At 36.6% G+C, this 25682-nt stretch overlaps 1 protein-coding gene across 4 annotated transcripts in view; it reads right to left on the bottom strand.

Moving 5' to 3' along the window:
- Positions 1-15604, bottom strand: part of mfge8b (milk fat globule EGF and factor V/VIII domain containing b) — a 43052-nt gene extending 27448 nt beyond the window's left edge. For 3 of the 4 annotated variants that reach the window (XR_015525780.1, XR_015525779.1, XM_087310859.1), the window contains exons 1-3: positions 15440-15604; positions 2088-2213; positions 593-724 (exon numbers count right to left, since the gene is read on the bottom strand). Coding sequence is in view for 2 of the 4 variants with exons in the window: in XM_087310859.1 (XP_087166985.1) it covers positions 593-724; positions 2088-2213; positions 15440-15521 (340 nt within the window). In the remaining 2 variants the exon portion in view is untranslated. 4 annotated transcript variants of the gene reach the window in all.
- Positions 15605-25682: the final 10078 nt, after the last annotated feature.

Genomic DNA, 25682 nt, shown 5'->3' with positions numbered 1-25682 from the left:
CCGTGCAGCTGCAACCCATCACTGGGAAACACCCATACACTCTCATTCACACACATACACTACGAACAATTTAGCTTATTCAATTGACCTGTAGCGCATGTCTTTGGACTTGTAGGGGAAACTGAAGCACCCAAAAGAAAATCCACGCGAACACGGGAAAAACATGCAAACTCCACACAGAAATGCCTGACCCTGTTTAACCAAAAATCGAACGCTGAAAATCAAGGGGACTATTATTTTGAAATGCTAATCTTTCAATACTTATTGAACTTAACTGACTTATTTATTTTTTAACATGCAGTGAGCATTTTATGCATTTGAAATTACAATATTCATGCCTAAACAATTTGTATTATTAATGTGATTTATGAAGCCACATTATGGTATGGTTAGGTTTGGTTTTGCCTAGATCACTTTGCATTTCCACTACAGTTTAATATTGCTTAAAGTGGATGGGATTATCGTAATAGTAAGTACAAAAAGTGCCTTTAGATTTGATTTTCATGTTGGATAATTCTCAATGGTGATTACAGACACCCGTTATGCTCATTTGGCATGAAACACATCTAACAGTCTGGAATTAAGGACTCACTGTTTTGACAGTGGATTCCCTCGAAGCCCACTGGACACTTGCAGATGTATTCGCTGAAAACGTCTCCTCGTCGAGAGTTGGAGATGATCTCGCACACGCCATCATTTTTACAGGGGTTTGGGTTGCAGGGGCCTGGGAGAAAAAATTAGATGAGAAATGACTAGCCTTAGTGGGTACAATGCTGGAATAACTGTACTGAAGAGATGGGCAAGAGGAAAAAGCCTACAATCTGGAACTTAAAAGCGTGCGATACAGTTTTGCAGCCTGTTTACAAAAACATTTTGCTGGCATACTTTTAATCCAAGTTTACTTCGTTTCATCAGTTGAGTGTTTGAAATAACAACCAGGTGTAGTTTAATATCGCATAAATCAGAAAAAAAAATCATACTAATTTCAATAAGGGATATATTGATTAACATTGCATTATAAATATACTTATTTTTCTAAAACTTCAAAGATCCATGCTGTAATAATTTACTAACCTTTTATAAAATTAAAGCTTACAGAAAGAAAAATACTTTCTTAAATTGAATGACTTCTTATTAATAATAATAATATTATTTAGTCATAAAAAGGTGCAAAACAGTCAATAACAGTGGTGTGACAGATAAATATATACATAAACGTATTCACTAACAGTCGTAATAATTCATAGTACCCGAATGAACCTATGTTATTAGATTAATCTACCTCAAAACTCCTTGAAATGTTCTGATTGACCAATCAGAGTCAAGTTATTCAGAGAGCTGTGTAATAAGTGTTTTTAACTTCTTTTAATTTATTTTAAGAAACAGCTACTGCTCGACGTCTTTATTGCTGTTTTGTTTGTTTGTTTACACTTTATTGTCCCCAATGGGAAAATTTGTCTTGGACTCTAAGCCCACATTTGCATACACTGAACAAAATCAGACTTAAAAAACACAAATAAACACAATCATTCAATCATCAACACAAATATTACATATTAAAAAATCTAATTAATGTAAAATAAAGGTAAACTGTATCTGCACAAATGCAACCTGTATTGTCGACCGAAAGGCAGTTACTCGCAAAATAAACTGTGCGAGAGGTCAGCTAATATTTTAATGTCTTTGTCCCAAACTTATGGCTCATTGAGAGATTGTAAGAATCGGTATTCCCTTTTCCCTATGATTCTCATGGCTTCACCAGCCCTCCAAGCTTAACTTTAGATTCAACTGTTATGATGCTCTCTATATGTTTATATCAGTATGATTAAAACAGATAATACATTACATGTGTGTTCATAAAACTTGATAAAGATAATATTTCTAGATAATAATTCGCTAAAAATAATAATTCTCTCTAAAAATGCAGGATTTTATATATCTAATTGGATACACATGAATCATCATCATTGATATCATTATTGCTATAAATACCAGAAAATATTGTATGTTAAATAGAGAAATTGTCAGAAAATTGGAACACAATTGCCCATTCTTACAGTAGTCTGTTTTAAATATAAGACTGTTACCAATCTGAGTCTCGTTGCAGGTGTTTCCAGTGAAGCCGTCAGCACAAATGCAGATGTAGGAATCTTTTTCTGCTCCAGACACACAGGTACCTCCATTCAAACACACATTTACTTTGCAGAAGTCAGCTGAGAAAAGACAAAGGAAGAGAATTTGAGATTACACCCAGTGTTATTGTATTATTCCATTCCAACTCAATTGGCCTTGCTTAATAAACATTAAAAGACTCAATAGCTTGCTTAAACTTTTGTTTTTGTTTATGCAAAATTAATTTAAGAATGACAAAAAAATCATAAGCAAGCTCAATTTGGGTTTAATTCGGTTTAATTTCAGCAGAAATTTGTGAGGGGATGTTTCTGTTTTTTTTTAAAAAGGAAGTAAAAACATTGGGTTCACAGTTTGGTCATGTTTTTATAAGGGTTGGACATGATGGATATTGGCCAAATTGCTGACGGGGCCTTAAGTTTCGTTGTGCATTGAAGTCCTTGTTGTCTATAGCAAAATAGTTTTGTGGTAATCTTATTATAAAATCAATAATGGAAATAAAAAGGAGAGTTTACAATCAAAATATTAAAGGGAATAAAGTATGTAAAAATAATAAAAACAATATTTAAAAATTTAAACGATAAAATAAATAAACAAAAAAGTACCTGGGTTTTAAAGACACAGTACACTATAATGCACCAACAATTCATTATTGTGAGCAATGTGGAGGCAGAGTGAGGGTTTAAAAAGTCAAATTCAAAAATGCAGTGGGCAAATCCACAAGTGTCTTATCTGGAACACATTAGCTCTGAAGGACATGGGAGAATTTCTTCATACAGCATGAAGCTGGTGAGAAGATTTACTAAACCAGCTATAATTATGCAACTGATAAATTACTGCAGAGTGTGAAAGCTAGATTATGCTTTGCATGACAAGACACTGCGATGAGCTAATATTAGAAAAACTCTTCCCTGGATTCACCAACATAGAAACTTTGGCCCGATATCAAAAATTTATTTCGATATTTTGAGAGTTAATAACGATATAAATGCTAATAAATACATTTATTTGTACTTTTTACAACAAATTAAATAAAACATGTATATTATTCCTTTTCGAAATTAACTAATAGCTGATATCTAGGGCTAATAACCAATAATGTTGCTATAATTGGATGCCAATAGCCGATATATCGACTGATATATAAATGTAAAGTCTTTCTACAAAAAAGTAAAATACAACACACGTATATCTTTTCTTTTTGAAATTAATTGATAGCTGATAACTAGGGCTGATAACCAATAATATAGCTATAATTGGATGCCAAAAGCCGATATTTCGGCTGATAAATACATTTTAAAGTCTTTCTACAAAAAAAAAAACCAACACGTACATCTTTCCTTTTCAAAATTAATTGGTAGCTGATATTTAGGCCCGATAACCGATAATATTGCTATAATTTGATGCCGATAACCGATATATTGGCTGATTAATAAATGTATAGTCATTTTACAAAAATAAAAATCTAACACATGTACATCTTTTCTTTTCAAAACTAACTGGTAGCTGATATCTATTGCTGATAACAGATAATATTGCTATAATTGGATGCTGATAACTGATTTATCGGCTGATAAACACATTTTTTGTACTATTGCAAAAACAAAATACAAAACAACTACATCTTTCCTTTCCCAAAATCATTTACATCTGACATGTAGGGATTTTTAGGGACATCTTGGCCAATACCGATAAGTGATAGCTCACTCATAACTTGTATTTGTACGCTGATAACCAACATTGATAAATCATGATATTCATTTTTCTGACCCTGACAATGAAAACTAAATGTCAAATACTGTGAAAAGATTTGCTTTCAATTTATTTTATTATTTGGAATGAGAGGAGAATAAAGAAATCATAATATAAATAGAACAAACTTTATATAATACAACTCAATAATATTAAAATAACATGAGGGTAAGCAAGTAAAACACCATATGCACCAAAAAAAAAATTGCATAGCCTGTCCAAAATACCACAACCAAGACACTCAGCAGAGTTTATTTGAGGTGAACAGCTCTCCAAATGATAATTAGCCCAAGTTTCAGCAGCAGATTTCAACTGTATGTAGTCATTTGGCGCCAAGACATCATTTGGCAAACAGGCTCCTCTAATTGTGACAAAAGGCAACGGCCTTCAAGCTCAGGGTCAGAACGTTAAAACCACGGCCTGCATAAACACAAGGTTTTCTTACCCAAACGACTGCCATGTTTATCTTTGGAAAGGAATGCATCCTTCTTTTCACGCTGTACCAGAAGGCTGAAATCACAATTCCCTTCGCTCCTCTAAAAGAAAGCAATTTTTGGATCCTGAAATCGTTTTTTTTCTCCTGTTGGAGTTTGCAGAATATCTTTGATAAAGTGTGACAGGAATAAACTGTTTAGCAGCTCAGATCAACTCATCCGGCACTGATAAACACTGAAAGCTCCTCTGGGATCAGAAACTATAAGGACAGCGGAAGCTTTCAGTCATGTTTTTTTTTTTGCCGATGGTTAAGATAAAGTTGATGGGAAGTGAAAGTAGTTCATTGTGGATTAATTGGAGTTACACTTCTGCTTTTGTTTTCATAAAAATGGAACTATGAAACTGGTTTGGTGCTTTGAGGGAATTTTTTTTGGGGGCAAACCCTCTAACAGGAATAGTTATCAAAATTGTTTACTCACATGACTCACATGTCCACATTGTTCAGTGGAATTAATTAAATTAAATGAATAACAAATAACTACCAATAAAACATGCTCAAACTAGTTTTTTTTCTTTTTGATTACATAAACATAAAACTAATTGCTGAAGTGTACTTTAAACTTTTTTCTCGTTTCTTTTAAATTTATTTGATTATAATTAATACATATACATGCAGTGGTGTGAAAAAGTGTTTGCTCCTTACTGATTTCTTTTTTTTGTTTGTTGATGTTTGTAAATAGTAAATACTAGTTAGAGAGAACACAAGTCTCTCATGCAGTTTTTAAATAAAGATTTTTATTATTAAGGGAAAACGAAATACAAAACTAACTAGTGCTGCAAGAAAAGTGCTTGCCCCTTAAACATAATAACTGGTTGAGCCACGCTTAGCAGCAACAATTGCAATCAAGCCTTTTCGATAACTTGCAATGAGCCTGCGTTTGTCCATTCATCTTTGCAGAATTGTCATAACTCAGCTACATTGGTGGTTCAAGGTCACACCACAGCATCTCAATCGGATTCAGATCAGGACTGTGATCAGGCCATCAAAGGGCTTCATCCACTCAAAAGTGGACATGCTGGTGTACTTCGGATCATTGTCATGTTGCCGAATGTTTCAGGTTGAGATCAGATGGCCAGGCATTGTTCTTCAGGATATTTTGGTACACAGCACTCCTGGCAAGGTTCTCCACTGTTCCATGTTTTTGCCATTTGTAGATAATGATTCTTGTTGTGGTTCGTTGCAATCCCAAAGCTTTAGAAATGGCTTTTTAACTTTTTATATCCTGTACTAGACTGGTAGATGTCGATTATTTTCTTGCTTGTTTGTTTTTAAATTTATTTGGAACACAGCATGATTTCTGGCTTTTGAGGATCTTTTGGTCTACTTCACTCTGTCTAGCAGGTCCTATATAAGTGATTTCTTGACTGCAAACTGGTGTGGCAGTAATCAGGACTGGATGTTGCTAAATAAATTGAACTCAGGTGTGATAAGCCAAAGTTAAGTAATATTTTAATAAAGGCTTTCACACAGGGTAGTGTTATATATAGCACATTAATGACCATCACCATTTTGAAAATAATTAGAAAATTTACTTTAAAAGTATTTTAGTGTTTAAAATGTTAAAACTAATTAAGATATTATTATTTGTAATAACACAAGTTAAATAAATTTCTCTTTTAATTCATTTTATATATTGATTAATGATTTGTTTAGTTATATGACAACTTAAATTATTATCTTCACTATTTATTATTTAACTTTTAATTAAAAACTCCAATCAACATTTATTTTTAATATGGCATGATAAAATAAAAAAAAATTTAAAAAAATTAGAACTGAAACAACTAAACATTTATTTGAGTGAACAATTCCTTCAAACTGTCCCTGCGTTATGCTATATTTATGCAAACAGACAATAACTCATGTCAGCAAACACCATGATGTCTCAGCTAACATAGCAGCTAAACTTAACCCATTTGAACTGTCAGAAAAACCGTGCCTAAATCTGTTCTGGAAGTCCATCAGACAGAACTGAACACATCAGCTGAACACAGAGCAGAAACATCTGATCAGCGCCACATCAGCTGAGCTGGCCTTTTGATCAGCAAAACCTCAGAGCGGATTATTCCCTACAGGCTTTTAGAGAGATGGCTTTAGGCACTATAGTACAGTATATCATCACATGGCTTTTCTCAGAGTCAAACGTGTAAAGACAAGCAAACGGGGACAAAGCAAAGCCATTGAGCTCAGCCAGACTACAGTGAAACTGAACTGTGACTCTAAAAAAAAGAACAAGCTCAGCTCAGAATATGAGTAATAATAACCAATGTGCTGTTGACCCAGTCCAAAATATGGTGTAAAAGCATATTAAAAAACAACATATCACTGTGACTGCGCTGATATTGGAGATGTGTGTGAGCTTGAAATACAACATCCAAAAATGAACATTTTGCAGCAGACATGCATGAGTCTGGGTAAAAATAAGGATTCGATTTTTATTATTATATAAAGGTAGTCAGATGTTAGGTTTTGCAGTCTATTTAACATCCAAAATACATTGATTTAATTTTTAATAGAAAACTTTATAACTTTATTATTTATTACTTTGTTAATATATAACTCTTTAATTGACTTGTTTGATCACTGGGCCATAAGTATTTTTGAATGAATCTTTAAAATATGGAAGACTGTTTCTGCCAATGATAAAAACAAACAGCAACATTTACAATCAATTACAGAATTCTGAGTTTATATTTTGCAGTTCAGATTTTTTTGTTTGTTTATTAATAATAATAATAATAATAATTCCTTACATTTATATAGCGTATATTATTTCCTGGACACTTAAAGCGCTTTACACATAGGGAGAATCTCCTCACCCACCACCATGTTACATGTCCACACATTTTAAGGGCCTTAATTTTCTCATAATTGATTTATCAACGTTTAATACTTTAAGACACCGCGGACACCCAGAGGTTAAAAGCTGCCATTTATAACATTGTTACTTAGCACGTTGCATAGACACCAATAATTAGATTTTAATGCAATTAAAACAATACTCTGATAAAGAGTCTACAATGTAAACAGCATTTTTTGATTATTTAATGTGATTAAGATTGTAACCGAACTAAACAGAAATCCGATGTGGAGTACGCAGATTTTAGTCGCATAATTGAAGTGTACAGACATGTAAACACATTAATCAAACTATTACCGTCATGTGTAGGATTTTTGCCACACTTTTTTTGCCACAGGATATTTCATATGCACACGACTGTTTGACACTATTCTCGGCACTTATCAAGTCAGTAAAGTCACAGACATATACGCAGCAAAATGCAGAGTTTTTTTTTTCATATGGTGTGCGCTATGAAATTCCATTAAAACAACACTCTTCCACCAACACTCTTCCTTCCCTCGTACAAATAATGTCTCATTTGTCCGGGGGGTTATGAATGAAATGTTCCTGAATGAAAGTGAAACTGCAGTTAAATCTAAAAAAGTAAAAATGACACACCCAAAATTACATGAAATTTCAGAGGAAATGTGGATAGCGTGGTGACACAATGATGGTAGTGGATCTGTGTGCTATCCGTTTGTTAAGTGTGACGTCACGCGAATTGGCTTTCGGGTCCAAGCGCTCTATTCAACTGAATGGGGAGACCCATGAAATGGTAATAATAAACGTTTACAAAGCGATTTAATACTTTTGAAAACGATCGCAATATATACGTCCATGCCTAATATCCAATGGCTAGAAAGTGATTCATTTTTTTATAAATTGTAAAAATGTTGGTATTTGTTATGTAACAAGCCCAGAGATTATTGTTTACACTATGACTTTATGTAAAATTAACTTTAATGTGTGATATGAATAAAAAGTGATCATAAACGAATGATTTCTCAACTTAAATGAATGGCGGCTTGGACCAGGAAACAGTATTATATACATCACCAACACATCACCACTTAACAAGCGGATATGTAAAGCAGGTTCATGAAAAGAACATTCAAAAAGCAACTCATGTAAACACCTTATTCATATTATTGTCTTAATCAGATTAACACAAATAATTTGATTACTGGTGTACAGTTGAAGTCAGAATTATTAGCCCCCCGGTTTATTTCTTCCAGTTAAATTTCTGTTTAACGAAGAAAAGGTTTTTTTTAACACATTTTTGAACATTATAGTTTTAATAACTCATTTTAATAACTGATTTATTTTATCTTTGCCATGATGACAATGAATAATATTTGACTAGATACTTTTATACAGCTTAAAGTGACACTAGGCAGGCTTGGGTAATTACTTAGGCAAGTTATTGTATAACAATGGTTTGTTCTTTAAACTATCGGGGAAAAAAACATAGCTTAAAGGAGCTAATAATTTTAATCCTAAATTTAAGCTTCTAGCTGAAATAAAACAAGTAAGACTTAATCCAGAAAAAAATAACTTAATGACAACTGCTCTATCTATTTCAGCAGCAGAGTGAATACAGAATATAAATGTATAAAGTCATTTTACGTACTCAAAAGTTTAATTGTAAGAAGATTGATTGTCATTTAATTAGACTTTGTGGGTGTTTGAATTATTATGATCTTAGGTGATCAATCTTTCTGCAAGTTAGCTTGAAGGCATAGAAGTGACACCCATCAGCATTACATTTCAGACCATTTTGAAGCAAACACTCCAAATACAAACACATTTGATGTGCGACTATTATGATTATGGCCTGCCAAAAAATCCCTACTCATTTTAACTATAACCAAAATGAACAGTTCAAAACTGAAAATAACAGAAGGGTTCAAAACCATAAAACCACTCGCTCTCTCATTTCAAGTATCGGAGACGTCACTCGAGTGACTCACTTCAAAAAGAAACCCAACCTGATCAAAAATCTCAAGAGTGCAGTAATTATATCAGAAGTATTAACGGTTAAAAGTTGGGAAGGGCTTTGGAAATGAGTCATCATCAGATTGAGGAGTCATTCAGCAACAATCTGCTGAGCGGATCACACACACAGGCACACACACACTTGGCCAACAAAAGAGCTCTTGACTGTCGTATTAGTAACAGGTGCAAAACAAAAACAACAGACTGAAGAACAACCAAAACACCGCACACGTGCATGTGACTGCATGCAAACGCAAGAACACCTAAAAGCTGTATCCTATAGTTTGATCTAGGACATGAAAATGACTGAAGGTACTCATTTAACTAACATTTACATCAGCTCACAAGATGCTGAAGATCTTATAATTAGCATTGATTGATAGAGGTTGTTTAAGGCTGTCACTTTATAGTTATTTTTAAAGCATTCAGGCATTCGAAATTGAACCGTTTGTATCTTTAATGAATCAATTTTATTGAATTATTTTTATTAATCGCTTATTTACCCTGAACACTAATGTTAGATTTCTCCACATGCAGCCCTAGTCTTTCAGAATAGAATAAGTAGATTTAGTTGCACTGTACTCAACCCAGGCTCATTCTGATTACGTATCCCTATAGATTTCTAAAGAGAGCAAAATACTTCCCAAGAGCTATGTTTTTTTGCAGTTTTTGTTTTTGCAAATCCACCAGAGGCCACTGCGTACACTTTTTTTAAGATCTCAAATTTTTCTTGCGAGTGCCATTCGCGCCTGCTGTTCTCACGTATATATAGGACATATATATATACATATATACACACACACACACACACACACACACATACATATATACATATATATACATATATATATACACACACACGCATACATAAATATATACATATATATACATATATATACATACATATATACACACACACACACACACACACACACACACATATATATATATATATATATATATATATATATATATACATATATATATATATATATATATATATATATATATATATATATATATATATATATATATATATATATATATATATATATATATATATATATATAATTAAACCAATTAAATAGCATTAATAAATATATTCAAGTAAATAATAATAAGGTGTTTTTAAAATTAATACCATGCCCCCGAGTCTTGGCGTTGATAAAATCAGCATAGAACATCCATATCTTGTTACAGAAACTATTTACTAGTTAAAAATAGATGAACTCTGTCTAAGTACTGAGCTGTGTTACAACTATCATGTATATTTAGAAGTGCTTGTTACAACATAGGAACTTCACACTATACACTAAAGGTGTCCTGGATTTGTACCTCCACATGATTACTGGTGTGTATATGCGCTTGTGTTTGTGCGTGTTACTATTCAGCGCTTTCTCAGTTATGCAGCCATTCACACATCATTTAAGATGCCATCAAGAAGCACTGAGGAACACGGTGTTCCAAATCTCATGTACCCACGCCACTAAATCCCACATAAAAAATACAAATACTCCTAGAACAGCTTGATACATTGAAGGAAACATTATGAACTTCTTAATGACCAATCAAAAGCACACAAGAAACACACTGTACTCTGACCAGAAGTAAACTAAACTGAAAGTAAACGGTCAGTGAGTCTGCATCTTCAGGTGATATTTCTATAATCTACAGGCATTTCTACAAAACAACACAGCCATCTGTTCTTAAAAATAACCCACAAAGACTAAAAATACACTCTGACGTACAAAGAAAACAGCCTTTCTCTAAGGCAACGCAAATAGGCTTATAATAATCCTACTTGGAAATGCTATAATGCAAAGCCACAATATTTTGACATGCTCAAGCCACATATATACAAAATCCACATTAATCGTGCAAGCAGCGAAGCATACTTGTGCAAAATCTAGTAACCAAAAACTTTCTCGAAAAGTGATGGATGTGCTTTTAAAAATTTAGCGCAGCAGATTGGAAAATGGAGCATGAAACTAAGATGAAGCAAAATCATGAGAAATGCCATGTTGAGCTGCCTATGAATGAAACATTGATTAGGGCTTATTGAAATTTAATCACAGGAGAAGCAGATCTCATTGGACTGCTATTAGAAGTGGTTTCGTCAGGCCAAATGAGCCCATCGCTGGAGGGGAAGACCCTGCTGCCAGATGGCACGGGCCACACGACAGCTTTTTTAGCGGCTCGCAAACACATTCTCACAAAAGAGAGCGAGTGAAAAGCGGGAGGCTGTGTGGTCGCTATAATTAGCGTACTCTTCGTCAGCTGACCTGAGAGGCCTGTGTTGTGCTTTTCTCTATTGAAAGGAATCAGTATTTGCTGATTTTAAGCAGTTTTTGCTCATGTAGGTAGATCTGATAAAATGCTTGAGAATGCAGCTGCTGTCTACAGTAGTTTAATTTCTCAGTTCGATAATTGAGACAAATAGTTCAGTCAACTTTTTGAGATTGACATGATTTACACAGTCAAGTAGGCATGGGACGATAACCATTTTTAAGATTTACAGTGGCTTAGAAAAGTCAAGGTTTTAAATCTGTTAGAATTTTCTGTTTATATTGTGTCTAAAGTATATGTAAGGTTTTTTTTATATGTTTTTAACTGTGTTGTTAAGAAATCTGTGTTTTTGAAACAAATGGAGTGAGCAGAAGTCAATGATTTAACAATTTAGCCTGACATGTTTACTGTTCCAAAATATTATAAATGTTTCCTAAAATAAAATATATTGTATTTAATGGTGGGGAAAATAGTTTTTTTTAACCATTCATTCATTTATTTTATTTTCAGCTTAGTCCCTTTATTAATCTGGGGTCACCACAGCAGAATGAACCGCCAACTTATCCCGCACGTTTTTACTTCCAGCCTCAACCCACCTCTGGGAAACATCCACACACACTTATTCACACACACACTCGTACACCACGGACAATTTAGCCAACCCAATTCACCTGTACCGCATGTCTTTGGACTGTGTGGGAAACGAGCACCCGGAGGAAACCCACGCGAACGCAGGGAGAACATGCAAAATCCACACAGAAACACCAACTGACACAGCCGAGGCTTGAACCAGCGACCTTCTTGCTGTGAAGCGACAGCACTACCTACTGCGCCACTGCATCGCCTTTTTAACCAGACAGTTAAAAAGAACTTGTTTTACAGCAGTATCACAATAGCGTTATACAGCGAAATCGTAATATCTTTATCCATGGTTAGTTATCATAGCATCAGAATCTTACTCCGGCCCATGCCTACTCTCATGTTGTTCATTGTCGGCATGAATTTAGGCAGACTGTTATTTTGCATTTGTTTGCAGATGTCAAAATAATATGTCTTATTAAAGCAGTGATAAAAGCAGGCATTACATTTTTTGCTTATAAATTGCTAAAGAAAATAATTGCAATGAAATCTGAACGAAACGAAACTAAACACATTTTGAAGTAGAAAAACTGAAATGGAATAATTTTGTAAAACTGTCAAAGGTTGTGTTTCATTTACAATATAAAAAACATTGAATGTTAAGACGTTGTATTATTTAAATAAGGGGACATGGTGGAGCAGTGGGTAGCACTGTCGCCTCACAGCAAGAAGGTCGCTGGTTTGAGGGCTCAGTTGGCATTTCTGTGTGGAGTTTGCATGTTCTCATCGTATTCATGTGGGTTTCCTCTGGGTGCTCCGGTTTCCCCCGCAGTCCAAAGACATGTGCTGTAGGTGAATTGGGTAAGCTAAATTATCCATAATGTATATCCTGGTCCTCCAAGTTAGGGCTTGAGCGTTGGGCTAACCCACCTCATCAGGGCTGGGACAGCAGGCCAGAATCATGGTGGCAGGCAAGATAGACCATCAGACCACCGGGAAATGTCATGGTGCTCCCTATGGCCAGTCCATCACTGCACCTCATAAAAACTAGATGTTACAAAACACTAATATGGTGCGGCTAAATATCAACTTCGATATAAATGGCCCAGGGAGTAAGCAAATAAGTTTATTTCAATATGCAAATATTCCAATTTTATGACTTGTTATGGACCAGTTAGTACAAATAATGATTGGCATCTTTGACATCAAATTTGACATAATGGCATATTTAAACATGCAAAAGTAAATATGATTTCAGACATTCATCTAGATAACTTTCTATTAATAAATGACAAAATGTGGTAATTCTTTAATGTTGAATTTAGGATTATAAAAAGTATTTTTGCTTATAATATAAGATTATTAAAAAAAAAGTATACAGTATACATGTCATACAATTTTATAGTGTTTAATTATTCTAGCCACCACCATTAACTTTAATTAAATAGAAAATAGCAGCATGAACATTCTGCTGAACATCTCCCTTTTGACTTGCATGAAGAAAAATCACAGACTTTGAAAATACATTAAAATAAGTAAACGATGAACAAAGTCCCTGTTTGAACTGTTTGTTTAACTCCATTTAAACATCCCTCAGTGCCAATTTCATCACTTGAAGTGTGAACAAGGAAGATGAAGGAGGTGGAAACTCCACAGAAAATGCTCTGACATGGAAAACTCTCTGGAGCACAACCACAAACCAATCAAAAAGCAGTCAACGCTACGGGAAACAGGATGAATTTGCCAAAGTTTGCTCAAACCTGTCGTGCAGCACTGGTCATTAGTGGCAGGAAGTGTCCTGGCCTACGCAGCATATTAAAGTGGTCACATTCAAGGGAAGTGACTCAGTGATTTGGTCACTTGAGCCACACCTACAGAGTGGAGCCAGATCTCGGCCTGAGGCTCAACAACAGATAGTGACGTGTGCTCTTAAACAGAGAACAACTTCCGGATGGACCAAAAATGAATATTTGTGCCAATTTCATAGTACAAATTAAAACAATTCAACTCTAGACATTACCAAACAATTTATAATAGGTCATTTTTAATGTTAACCATCCTATTGGCTATCCAAATGACTCATTTTTCAGTGCTATGTTAAAATATATCATTACTGAAGCTGTAGTCTTTGGTGATTCATAAAATGAAATCCAGCAGTTTTGAGAGTCATTATGAACACATACAGACAAAACAAAACTAATACATGTGGATTGTGATAGCATTGCTGTATTTTCAAGCAAAACAGTCAGTCTGTGCAATAAACTAGACATTATTTACATTTAGGATATGCACCAGATTGTTGTGAATGTGCTCAGAAGCATTTGCTGTGAATTAATAGAAAACAATATTAAATCGCATACAATCAATGTCATCAGGATGTACTGGGATTGGTCCAAATTTATTTTTATAAGTGGCATTTACTGTACTTATTGTGGTCATTTTGTATATTATGATACTTATTTTGCTATTGAGGTGAAATATGGGTAAGGTTAGGGATGTTTCGATAGTACAAGTAAGTGGGTTAAGTGTTTTTATACATGTAAAAACAGAAATTAACTACAGATGTAACAACAAGCAGACAATTCATTAAATATGTAATACAATGTAAAAACATAAATGTATATAATATGTGCATTGTAACAAATTATTAGTTTATATGTAAGTACATAGTAGTTAATACCGCTTCATATAAAGTGGGGCCTATTTTAGTGCTCCTGTATATGATTTTTTTGACTCTCAAAGTACAATTGACTTGCACTTTATGAGGACCAAGGCTATATATTATGACTAAATATATTCTCAAATGCTTTGCTTAAGAAAAGAAGTTATTTTCTGAATTTTCTCTTTAACACAAGAGTTGGCAATGCATGAAATTAAAGCTCAATGCTCTCCCACATCTGACCACGCAGCTATAAAAGTATCAAGCCTGTGGGTCATTGGTAATGGATTAAAATCAGGACATGATGTTTTGTACACAAAAGTGTAACAAAAGGACAAAGAAATACAGCCCAGAGCAATAAACGCAAGTACAGACACGAATAATATACATTTTGAGAGACATCAACAAGATGTCTGCAAGGACTTTACATAATGTGCCAAGACTTGTTTACAATACGATAGCGTAGGAATGTACACTAGAAACCATTCATTCATTCATTGCCAAATGTATGAAACTAGAAACTCTGCATATATAAGGTAAATATATTAATGAAATACGCTGTTTGGTATTTTGACCATTCAAATAAATAACCTTAAATTAAACAAAAAGCGACTTAAACTCGCTTTGTTTATAATTGTAACGTAGTTTGCCATGCTGTGTCTACAGCCCTCAAAAAACAGACGAAAACAAAAACACTCACCGCTCGCTGTGGAGACAGAAACAGCCAGAAAACACGCCGCAAGAAGTGGGAAACTAGCAAACAAGCGTGATAAAGTTCTCATTGTGTCGAAATGTAGTTCTTCAATGAACTTCTCGTGGGTCTCAAGAGTCGTTCGGTGTGATTCCGTTTCGCCGTTATGACTACAGGCAAGATTAGAGGCGAGAGGGACAATATGTGCGCTCCCACGTGTATCTCTGCTTCCAGCCAATTACGTGCTGCTTTTAAATACAGCCCCGCCTCTGGCCACGCCTCTCTCGGGTTGTTATTAGTGTGAATAACGGTGTGCTGCTAGATTGACTTGATAGTGTAAACAAAACAGCTCGGCTGGTTTACAAAACGGGAAAACATTTGGTGGGTTCAGGCATTTTCCCATGTTTAAAGGTGGAGTCTAGCGAAAAGCGGCAAATATTTGCTTAACCTTAAGCCGTTGTAGACCTGTGAAAACAATTATTGTGAAATTAATTAACTTATTACAAATGGTAACAAATGGTTATTGAAAGGCTAGCCCAAATCACGAAAAATAACCATTAGGGCTATTTATATATACACATGCGAATAACGAAAAAGGAAAGAAAGAAAGAAAGAAAGAAAGAAAGAAAGAAAGAAACTTAAAAATAACTAGATAATGGGCAGTGTTGTAAAGTAACAAATTACAAATATTCAAACTACTGTAATTGAGTATTTTTTCTCATGGATTGTAATTTACTAGTATTAAACATGTGTACTTTTATTTTCCCTTGAGTACATTTTTAGTGTTGTATCGGTACTTTTGCTTCATTATTTTCCTTCAACCTGCAGTCACAACTCTACTTTATTCTTGTTTATGGGAATTGGCTAGATAGAAAAATCAGTCCTGTGATTCCCATCCAATCAAATCACACATAGAATAACAACCTAAAGACATAGGCACTTTATAAAAGCAGCAAAGTGTTTGGAAGCACTAAAAATGTCCGAATTTTTTACACGAACTAAATCTGAGATTGTTTAGACACTGATGAAAAGATTTAAGATGTTTACTGTATGATTACACTAAAACATGGTTAAATGACCTTTTCATTACAGAATGTTAAATTTACACATGCCTGCACAAATTGCATCAGCTGTTCACATGGTAATACTCACTAGTCTTGAGAACTTTTAAAAGGGCACCTTACGCACACTTTGCGTAATAATTACAACAGATACTTTTACTGTACTTTAACTACATTTTTGAGCAAGTAATAGTAGTTTTACATGAGCATGATTGTACTTTACTCTTTCCACCACTGATAATAGGTTTCTCCCACAAATGTCATTTCTACATCTGCAGCATTCTGGAACAGAAAAAAAGAACAAAAAAAAAAATAATAATAATAAAAATAATAATAATAAAAAGCCAAACGTTAACCAAAAACATCGTGGGAGCATTTACACTTTTTGAGAAAATGTGATGGAAAATTACGTAAAATCTGCTACCAATTGCTATTATTACATCTTGCATACTGTATAACTCTAAAGTCATCTTTTGAGCATTCTTTTGTGATTAAAAGACTAATAACAATTCAGAAATATAAAAGATAACAGGCTAATAAAAATGTCAAATATTTTCAAAAATATTTATCATGTTGTTGCCAATAGCCAAGTGGTACTGTGTGTTGACGTGTTTGCGCCGACCTGAGTTTGATTCCTGGCTTGAGGTTCTTTCCTGATCCTTCCTGTCTCTGCTCTCAATGCTTCCTGTCTGAAATCTCTACTGTCCTATCAAAATAAAGGTGAAAAAAAACCTAATATATATATATATATATATATATATATATATATATATATATATATATATATATATATATATATATATATATATATATATATATTCATTCATTTTCTTGTCAGCTTAGTCCCTTTATTAATCCAGGGTCGCCACAGTGGAATGAACCGCCAACTTATCCAGCAAGTTTTTACACAGCAGATGCCCTTCCAGCCGCAACCCATGCAACCCATGGCGGAAACCAGAGCACCCAGAGGAAACCCACACGCAGGCAGGGAGAACATGCAAACTCCACACAGAAACGCCAACTGAGCCGAGGTTCGAACCAGCGACCCAGCGACCTTCTTGCTGTGAGGCGACAGCACTACCTACTCAAAACCTATGACTTACTTTTTAAGACAAAATTCAACATTTATAAATATTTGGGAATGTTTAGAAAACATTGCTGCATTTGTTTTTAAACATATTTTCCTGAATGCAAGTAACATTTCTGGTTCCCTAAAAGACCTTTCCTTCAGTGACTTTAAAAAAATGTAAAAAAAAATTTGTAAAAAAAGTTCAATTGTAACAATTTCTTTTTGTGTATGTAATGGATGTTAAATGTTCTTCATGGAATCATATATGCTAATACAGAACCATTAAGGATTCCTTTTAGTTGTAGAATGAGAATTCTACAACTAAAAGTTATGACAAAGATCAACAAAGAAAGTTCCTAGTTCTCAAAATACCACACATTAATCATGAAACATCATCAGAACATTATAAAATGTCACAGAAAATAACAAAAAAGTTAGTCACCAATCACTCTCGTCTTGTTCTCATACAATTGACAGTGAATTTCAGATACACTGTATAAAAACAGGATCTTCACATCTTCTTTTAAAGATAAAAACATTTTTGGGTGTTTTTTGATGTTAAAAACATTTATTTTAACAGCCTGACACTGTGCTGTTAAATTCTGCAACTTAAAATAAAAAGCTTTGCTTTATAACAATGGAAAACACAATGGGCCTAACCATTACTCTGATAAAGCAATGCAGCATTCATGCAAAAGCAGTAATTGAGATTTATAAGGTTAAGATAGTGGGTGTGCTGCTCTGGCAGAAATGCATTTATGCGGGTCGATGCAAAGTGTGGGTGTTGGTCAGCTGCTGATTATTTGTTATGTTTTATGCTGAAAACACACTTTTCTTTTGCCTTTGAGTATCCAAGACAATGTATATAAAAATCACAAATGATTTAATATTAAATAACTTTACAGGTCTTCCCAAAGTCAAAACGTTTAAGGAGACCTATTGCCCATGCACCACTGGACTTCACTTGATGCAAAATAAAATATAGTCTGTCTTGGCTCTGTGGCAGGGCCTTTAAGAGCTCGTAGGACTAAATGCTCGGTCACTTTAGCCAGACTCACTTGATTCGATTGAATATAAAGCGAGTTTGATTTTTTCCTCCAGCGCAGCCACTAATCTCTAATACCATAATGGATGTCGACTGTGGAGAAATCACGGAGCTGGATTTAAAACATCAGGCCTCACAGAATATCCATCACATTTAGCGTCACTTACTGAGCTTCATTTGTGGCACTTACGGGAAATAATGCAATCAATTATAATGCTGAATTGAATCAGCTGTGCATTACAAGGTGCATTTAGCTGTTTAATTGCTTTATTGAGTCCTGGAGATGTTCTTGGACGCCTGATCCACTGCTGTTCTCACTTTTGCATCTGGTTTCTCCATTTCTGTGAATTTCTGAGAACAAATCGCTCTGACGAAGGCACTTGTAATACATGGAGACTGTAAACAACCGGTTTTAGACTCATCCTGCTGGGTGTCGAGGTCTATTCTGCCATCTTGTGGCAACTTTTAATTAGCAGAGTGTTCATTTAATAATTGAAATTGAAAGCTGTGATTCTGGGAAGAAGAAGAATATATATCACACACACACACACACACACACACACACATATATATGAATATATATATATATATATATATATATATATATATATATATATATATATATATATATATATATATATATATATTACTACTTGCTATAGGCTATACATTAATGCTTTTTAAGGAAAATCTGTATTTTCATTATTTTAAAGATTTTTTTTGTTTCTTTGTTTACTTGCACATGTTTTCTATTTTTTGTCTTTAAGCATTTTGCTTCAATCTGGAAGATACAGTATGTTAAAATAAGTATTTAGTAAAAACTTAAAATAGAATCAGTGTGTATGTGTGTATGAATATGTAATTTAATTTTTAAAAAACTATTATTTGGAAACAATGTTTTACAACATATTTACAACTAAATCATGCAATAAAGACTTATAGAACTGAAAATGTTTTTCTTTCATTAGGTTAAACACAATTCATTCATTCATTCATTTTCTTTTCGGCCTAGTCCCTTTATTAATCAGGTGTCCCCACAGTGGAATGAACCGCCAACTTTCCAGCATATGTTTTACCCAACGCTTGGAAACACCCATACACATTTATTCACACACATATACTACGGACGATTTATTTATTTAATTTACCTATAGCACATGTCTTTGGACTGTGGGGGAAACCGAAGTACCAAGAGGAAACCCACGCGAAAACAGGGAGAACATGCTAACTCCACACTGAAATGCCAACTTGAACCGGCAACCCTCTTGCCTCAAGCTACCCACTGCACCATCGCAATGCCATAAAGACATTTAGAAGAATTTAATTAAACTAAATGTAAATTTAGCATTTTCTTCTGTATAGCTATTTTAGAAATGACTTTTGAAATGTATTTATTTACAACCAAAATGTGCCACAAAAATGTTTAAAGACATACCATCATTCATTCATTCAGTTTTTCTGTATTTTGTGATTCATGGTTTTTCCCCACTTATTTAGGTTTTTGAATTGCATTATTGGGTTTTTCTTATGTGAAAAGTGACATTTATTAACATTTTTAATAGTTGAAGTGATATATTTTCTGGGTTGGTGTTGTATATCATGCTGCAAAAACCTGGTAATAAGCTGCCAGAACATTTTACAGTTATTTTACAGACTTATTTCTCTATATATTATTTCTTAAACAATATCTTGTCTCAAAGTACTAAAATGTCAACAAAAGTACCTTTTTTAAACTGCAGAGTTGAATTTTCAACATCAAAAGTCGACAAAGCATAACTCAACACTCCATAATGTTAGGCATTCCAACATTTAGGGAATCTCGAAAATGAGATGGTTCATCTCAAGGGGCTATCCAATTTAATAAATAAAATCAAATTCAATAATGCAATTCAAAACCATAAATTAATGGAAACTTCAAAATACAGAAACTGTTAATTAACAAATATTTTTTTAGTGTATGCGATTCTAAATGGAACGCAAAACCAAAAGAGATAAAAGATTTATTCCTTCATTGATTAAATTCAGCCTAAACACTTTATTAATTGGGGGTCGAAACAGCAGGAAGAACTGCCAACTTATTCAACATGTTTTACACAGCTGATGCTCTTCCAGCTGCAACCCAGTACTGGGAAACACCCATACACTCTCATTCACACAAATTTGGTTTGTTCAATTCACCTATAGAGCAAGAGCACCCAGAGGAAACCCACGCGAACACTGAGAGAACATGCAAACTCCACACAGAAATGCCAACTGACCCAACCCAGACTCGAACCAGCGACTGAGCCACCGAGTCGCCCCAGAGATGAAAGATGATTTTCTTATTATTTCTAAAATTTTATTTAAACTTAGACTTTTTTTAAAGGGATAGTTCACCCAAAACTTGGAAATCATTTACCCTCCCTCCACACTTCTTCCAAACCTGTTTGAGTTTCTTTCTTCGTTGAACACAAATAAAAATATATTGAAAAATGTTGGTGGAAGAAGATCCATTGACTTCCAATGCATTTTTTGTTCCTGTATAGATGTCAGTGGCTAAATTATTTATTTGAAATATCTTGTTTTGTGAAGACACAGGGGTGCAATGAGTAGAGCTTTCTCCTCACATCAGAAAGGTCGCTATTTCGAGTCCCAGCATGGTCAGTTTGCATTTCTGTGTAGAGCTTGCATGTTCTCCCAGTGTTCGCGTGGGTTTCCTCCAAGTTCTCCAGTTTCACCCAAAGTCCAAAGACATGTGCTATAGACGAATTGAATGAACTAAATTGGTCATAATGTGTAAATGCAAGAGTGTGTAGGTTCCCCTTTGGGAGGGAAACTGCAATGCTATGTGGAAAACTTCCACTATGGGGATTTTGTCAGAATCCAATCATCTGAAAGAGTATAAAAACGGGCCAATGAAATGCCAATGATTTGGCGGCGTCAGCGTGCACAGCTGGTGTTAATGACAATTAGACTGGTTATAAAGACGCAGTTCGTGCCACGCTAGACATCCTTTTCGCTTTCAGAGCCTTTCACAAAGCTTCTGAGAGAGTCACTTAGGATTTTCTCCAACTGTCTACAGAGAGAGAACGAGAAAGCAGCTGGCTTCTGTCCAGAGTGTGTGACACGCAGTGGCAGATGGTCGAGCTGGGTTTCTCCCTTGCTTCGCATCCTTTGGATCCAGTCCTCTAGAGCGGTAAGTTTTTCTAAAAGAACAACACGGTTGTGCAGCACTTCTTTTGGATGCGGTGGTTTCCTGTCCTCGGATAATGGGCACGAGCGCTGCGTTTCATGTCTGGGGGTCCAGCATGTTGATGGGGCAGTGCATGCCATCACTGCGTTGGCATGTCTGTTGCCAGTTAAGATCGTGGCTTGCTCTTTCAAAAGGCCCACCAACCCCAGTTGTCCCCTGCACCGCTGTTGCAGTCAGGTAGATCTGAGGGACACAGTGGGAGTAAATCCCCTGCCGTCAGGCTCACGGACCTATATGCGCTCCATCCAAGCTTCAGGCAAGAGAATCGCTCCATCCTCGGATGGTTGCCCTTTCACTTCATGATACAGACGCTCAGATGTCCATCTCTGCATCGCAGGATGGGCTGACAATGTCTGATGAGGATGCGAACCCGCTCCCTCCCTCAGGGGTGGTGAGCGTGGCGTCGGATCTAAAAGCAGGCATGATGGCCGTGCTTTCCTTGGCTGCTTCGGCTGTGGGTCTGGTGATGGTTTTTCCCCTAGCTCCGCGGCTGAACTGACTATATCGGTTTTATATGGTGGATGTTAAGAAGGCAAGAGCTTCTAAGCCTTCCGTCCCTAAGCGCCCCTGAGACAGGCCATCTGAAGAAGAGAGAATTTGCTCTTTCCCTCGTGGAGGGCGGGGCTCTTCAACTAACGGCGTTTAAAAAAGAAAAAAAAATGCCATCAAATCCTCAGAGAAAGAGCATTCTTCCCCTTCCCTGGATGTGACAGCCCGAACACTGCCAGTCTGGGGCACTATGCCTTCCAGCTTGCAGGATTGGTACACTTCGACAGTGGCTCGAGGAGTGCAGAGGCTCCTTTCTCTCACACTCCTAGCCCCTCCCCCTGAGCCTGACCCCAGCGCTCCCTGGTTGAGCACGCTTACTCTGCGCTGCCCAACCACTGGTATGTCAATGATCTTGCAAATTAAGTCACTTGCGAGGGCTCTGCCTGCCTAGTTAGCATAGGCCAGCCAATCAAAACGGCACATTTGCACAATCAGACTTGGCTATGCGATTCATCTTGCGAAACTTGTGCCCTTGTGCCCGCCCCTGTCTTGCGAGAGGAGATTGCTGTCCTCCTTGTGAAGGATGCAATCAAACCAGTCCCTCCAGCTAAGATTGAGAGCAGGTTTTACAGGCAGTACTTCATCGTAACCAAAAATAAGCCCGGTGGGCTATGGCCAATCCTAGATCTGCGTGTTTTGAACTTTTACCGTTGTTAGAAGGGAAACACAAGCTGGTCAGGACAGACAGCACGGCAACATGGTGTATATCAACCGCACTGGGGTATCCGCTGTTGCCAGATGTTTCAGCTCGCTTGCCGTTTGCTCCCCCGGAGTCATACACAACAAAATCACTGCGTTCTGCACACTGGCTACACAGCTGGCCCTAGGGCATGCATAATACTCATTTCTCCAGTGAGCCTATTCGCACAGATACAGTGTAAAGTTAGGGAGGGTGAGGAACAGGTCTATGTATTGGCTCAATCGGACCTGTATTTTCGCTCTCTCCTCGTGATGGCCCCTCCCTGGCACGTCCCCTGGAAGAAGTTTCTTCTCTGGTGACAGGCACCGTTTGGCACCCGTGCCGAGATCTATGGAACCTCACGTGTGGTCCATAAATGGAGCACGGAGGACTTAGGTGACCTACCATTTATGTGGTTAACAGCGTCACTCAGACTATAGACTCTTTGAGGCATGCCTACGCCCTGAAGTGGAGTCTATTCACGGTGTGGTATACTTCTGTCCGAGAAGAAAGCCCAAACATGCCAGATCAGTGTGATGCTATCTTCTTTTAGTTGGCTGGAGCTAAGGCTGTCCCCTCCGTACTGAGGGGTTGGCGTTACAATCATCCCCGCTCTGAGGACGCGACGATGGCGGCGCGCTGGGAAACGTAGTGAACCTGCAATCGCTGACCACAGAGGATGCAGACCTGACGCTTTTATTGCTGTATCTTGTTCGCGTTTTGCATATTATACAGTCCATACTCAGAGCTTTAGATCCTCTGAGCAGCTCCTTATCTGTTACGGTGATTGGCAGAAGAGAAGTGTCATATCTAACAGTGGTTGGAACAGCCCACTGAACAGTGGATGCCATCTCACTCACTTATCAGAGCCAGGGCGAGCCGTTTCCCCCAGGAGTGAGAGCACTCCACTCGGAGCGCGCACCCTCTTGGGTGTTTGCACACGGCGCTTCTTTAACAGACATTGTAGAGCTGTGGGCTGGGCTACACCTAATATATTGCAAGATTTTTTTATCTTTGAGTGGAACCAATTTCCTCACTTGTGCTGGGAAACCCCGTTGAACAAAAAAATTTGGTTAGGTGTTGTAAAACGCTTGCTGCACCTTTTTCTCTAACACAAAGATACGTACGCTTTCTTGCTTTGTCAGCTGAGTTTCCCACCTGGCGAACCCTGCAGAGTTTCTCCGAGGCCCCAAGCATCTGACTCAGCGGAGGATTCAGGTGTTGGCCCGTTACATTGCTGGCATGCCTGTTGGTCAGCCTGCGTTCTGGGTATAGCTGCCTGCTATGTGTGATCCCACTGGCGATTCCATATACTCACTCAGCCATGATATAGTCCCCCCTCTAGGCAGGCTTGTGTTGTCCCTCCCGCTAACCATGTTCTCATATGAGCACTCCCCCTTATCAGGGCTAGTCCATTTGCTGTTTGCCACAAGGTCTCCCCATTTAGGCTGCAGGTGGCCTCCGCAGCATCCTCCCTATTGGGACTGAACGCTTTCCCAACATACTGTTGTATCTAAAATTCCTAGAATGTAACTAGGTTTATTTTTACGACTCTCCGAAAAATATATCTAAACCAAAACAGGTAAATAAGGTAAGTAAATGCCAGGGGTCACATTGAAAGACTGCGTCTCTGGTGATACAGGTGTGCTCATGTAAGATTCTTTCGTTGTAGCGTTTTCCATAATTTCTCCATAGTAAAAGTTTTCCACATAGCATTGAAGTTCCCCTCCTGAAGGTGAACGCAACAGTTACTAAATTAACCCTTGTTCCCTAAGGTGGGGAACGGAAATGCTATGTTCCTTCGCCACAACGATTGTCCCTTAGCTAGTAGCTGTAAAAGGCTCTTTCAGCTAGAAAAGGATGTCTAGCGTGGCACAAGCTGCCTCTTTACAACCAGTCTAATTGTCATTGACGCTAGCTGCGAACGCTGACGCCGCCAACTTATTGGCCCGTTTTTATACTCTTTCAGATGATTGGATTCTGACAAAATCCCCATAGTGGAAGTTTTCCACATAGCATTTCCGTTCCCCCTCTCAGGGAACAAGGTGTAATTTGGTAACTGTTGCGTTGTGGCTGGAAGGGTATCTGCTGTGTAAAAACACATGCTGGATAAGTTGGCAGTTCTTTCCGCTGTGGCGACCCCTGATTAATAGGCCGAAAAGAATGAATGAATGTTTTGTGTACAACAGAAGAAAAACCCCATCAAAGTTTAAAACCACTGGAGTGTTTTGGTTTTATGGTGAGGTGGACAGTTTCATTTTTTGGTGAACTATGCTTTTAAGTAGGCAACAGTTGTGCTGACATGTTAAAAATTTTAAAAGTTTTTTAAATATGAATAGACTGTAAAATAATCATAAATATGACCTATTTTAACTTTTCCCTCACATATTTCCATAACTTAGATTGTTTGTTTGTGTGTGTGTTTGTAGCTTTCGTTCACGTCCTGTAGTAGCACCTCTTGAATGACAGTAAAGTAATTCTACCTCTTTACTGAATATCAATAGCACCGTGGGCGCGCCGAGTCTGACGTCACTCTGACGCTCGCCCAATCAGAGCGCAGATATGAGAACGCGCTCCAGTTGCTGGGTGTAAAGTGAGTGATGCTGCGCTGATGTTT

Source organism: Danio rerio, chromosome 25, assembly GCF_052040795.2.
Source record: "Danio rerio strain M-AB ecotype USA chromosome 25, GRCz13ab, whole genome shotgun sequence".
NCBI classification, from domain to species: Eukaryota; Metazoa; Chordata; class Actinopteri; order Cypriniformes; family Danionidae; genus Danio; species Danio rerio.
The sequence above is the reverse complement of the archived record's forward strand: the minus strand, read 5'-3'. Positions and strand labels throughout refer to the sequence as shown.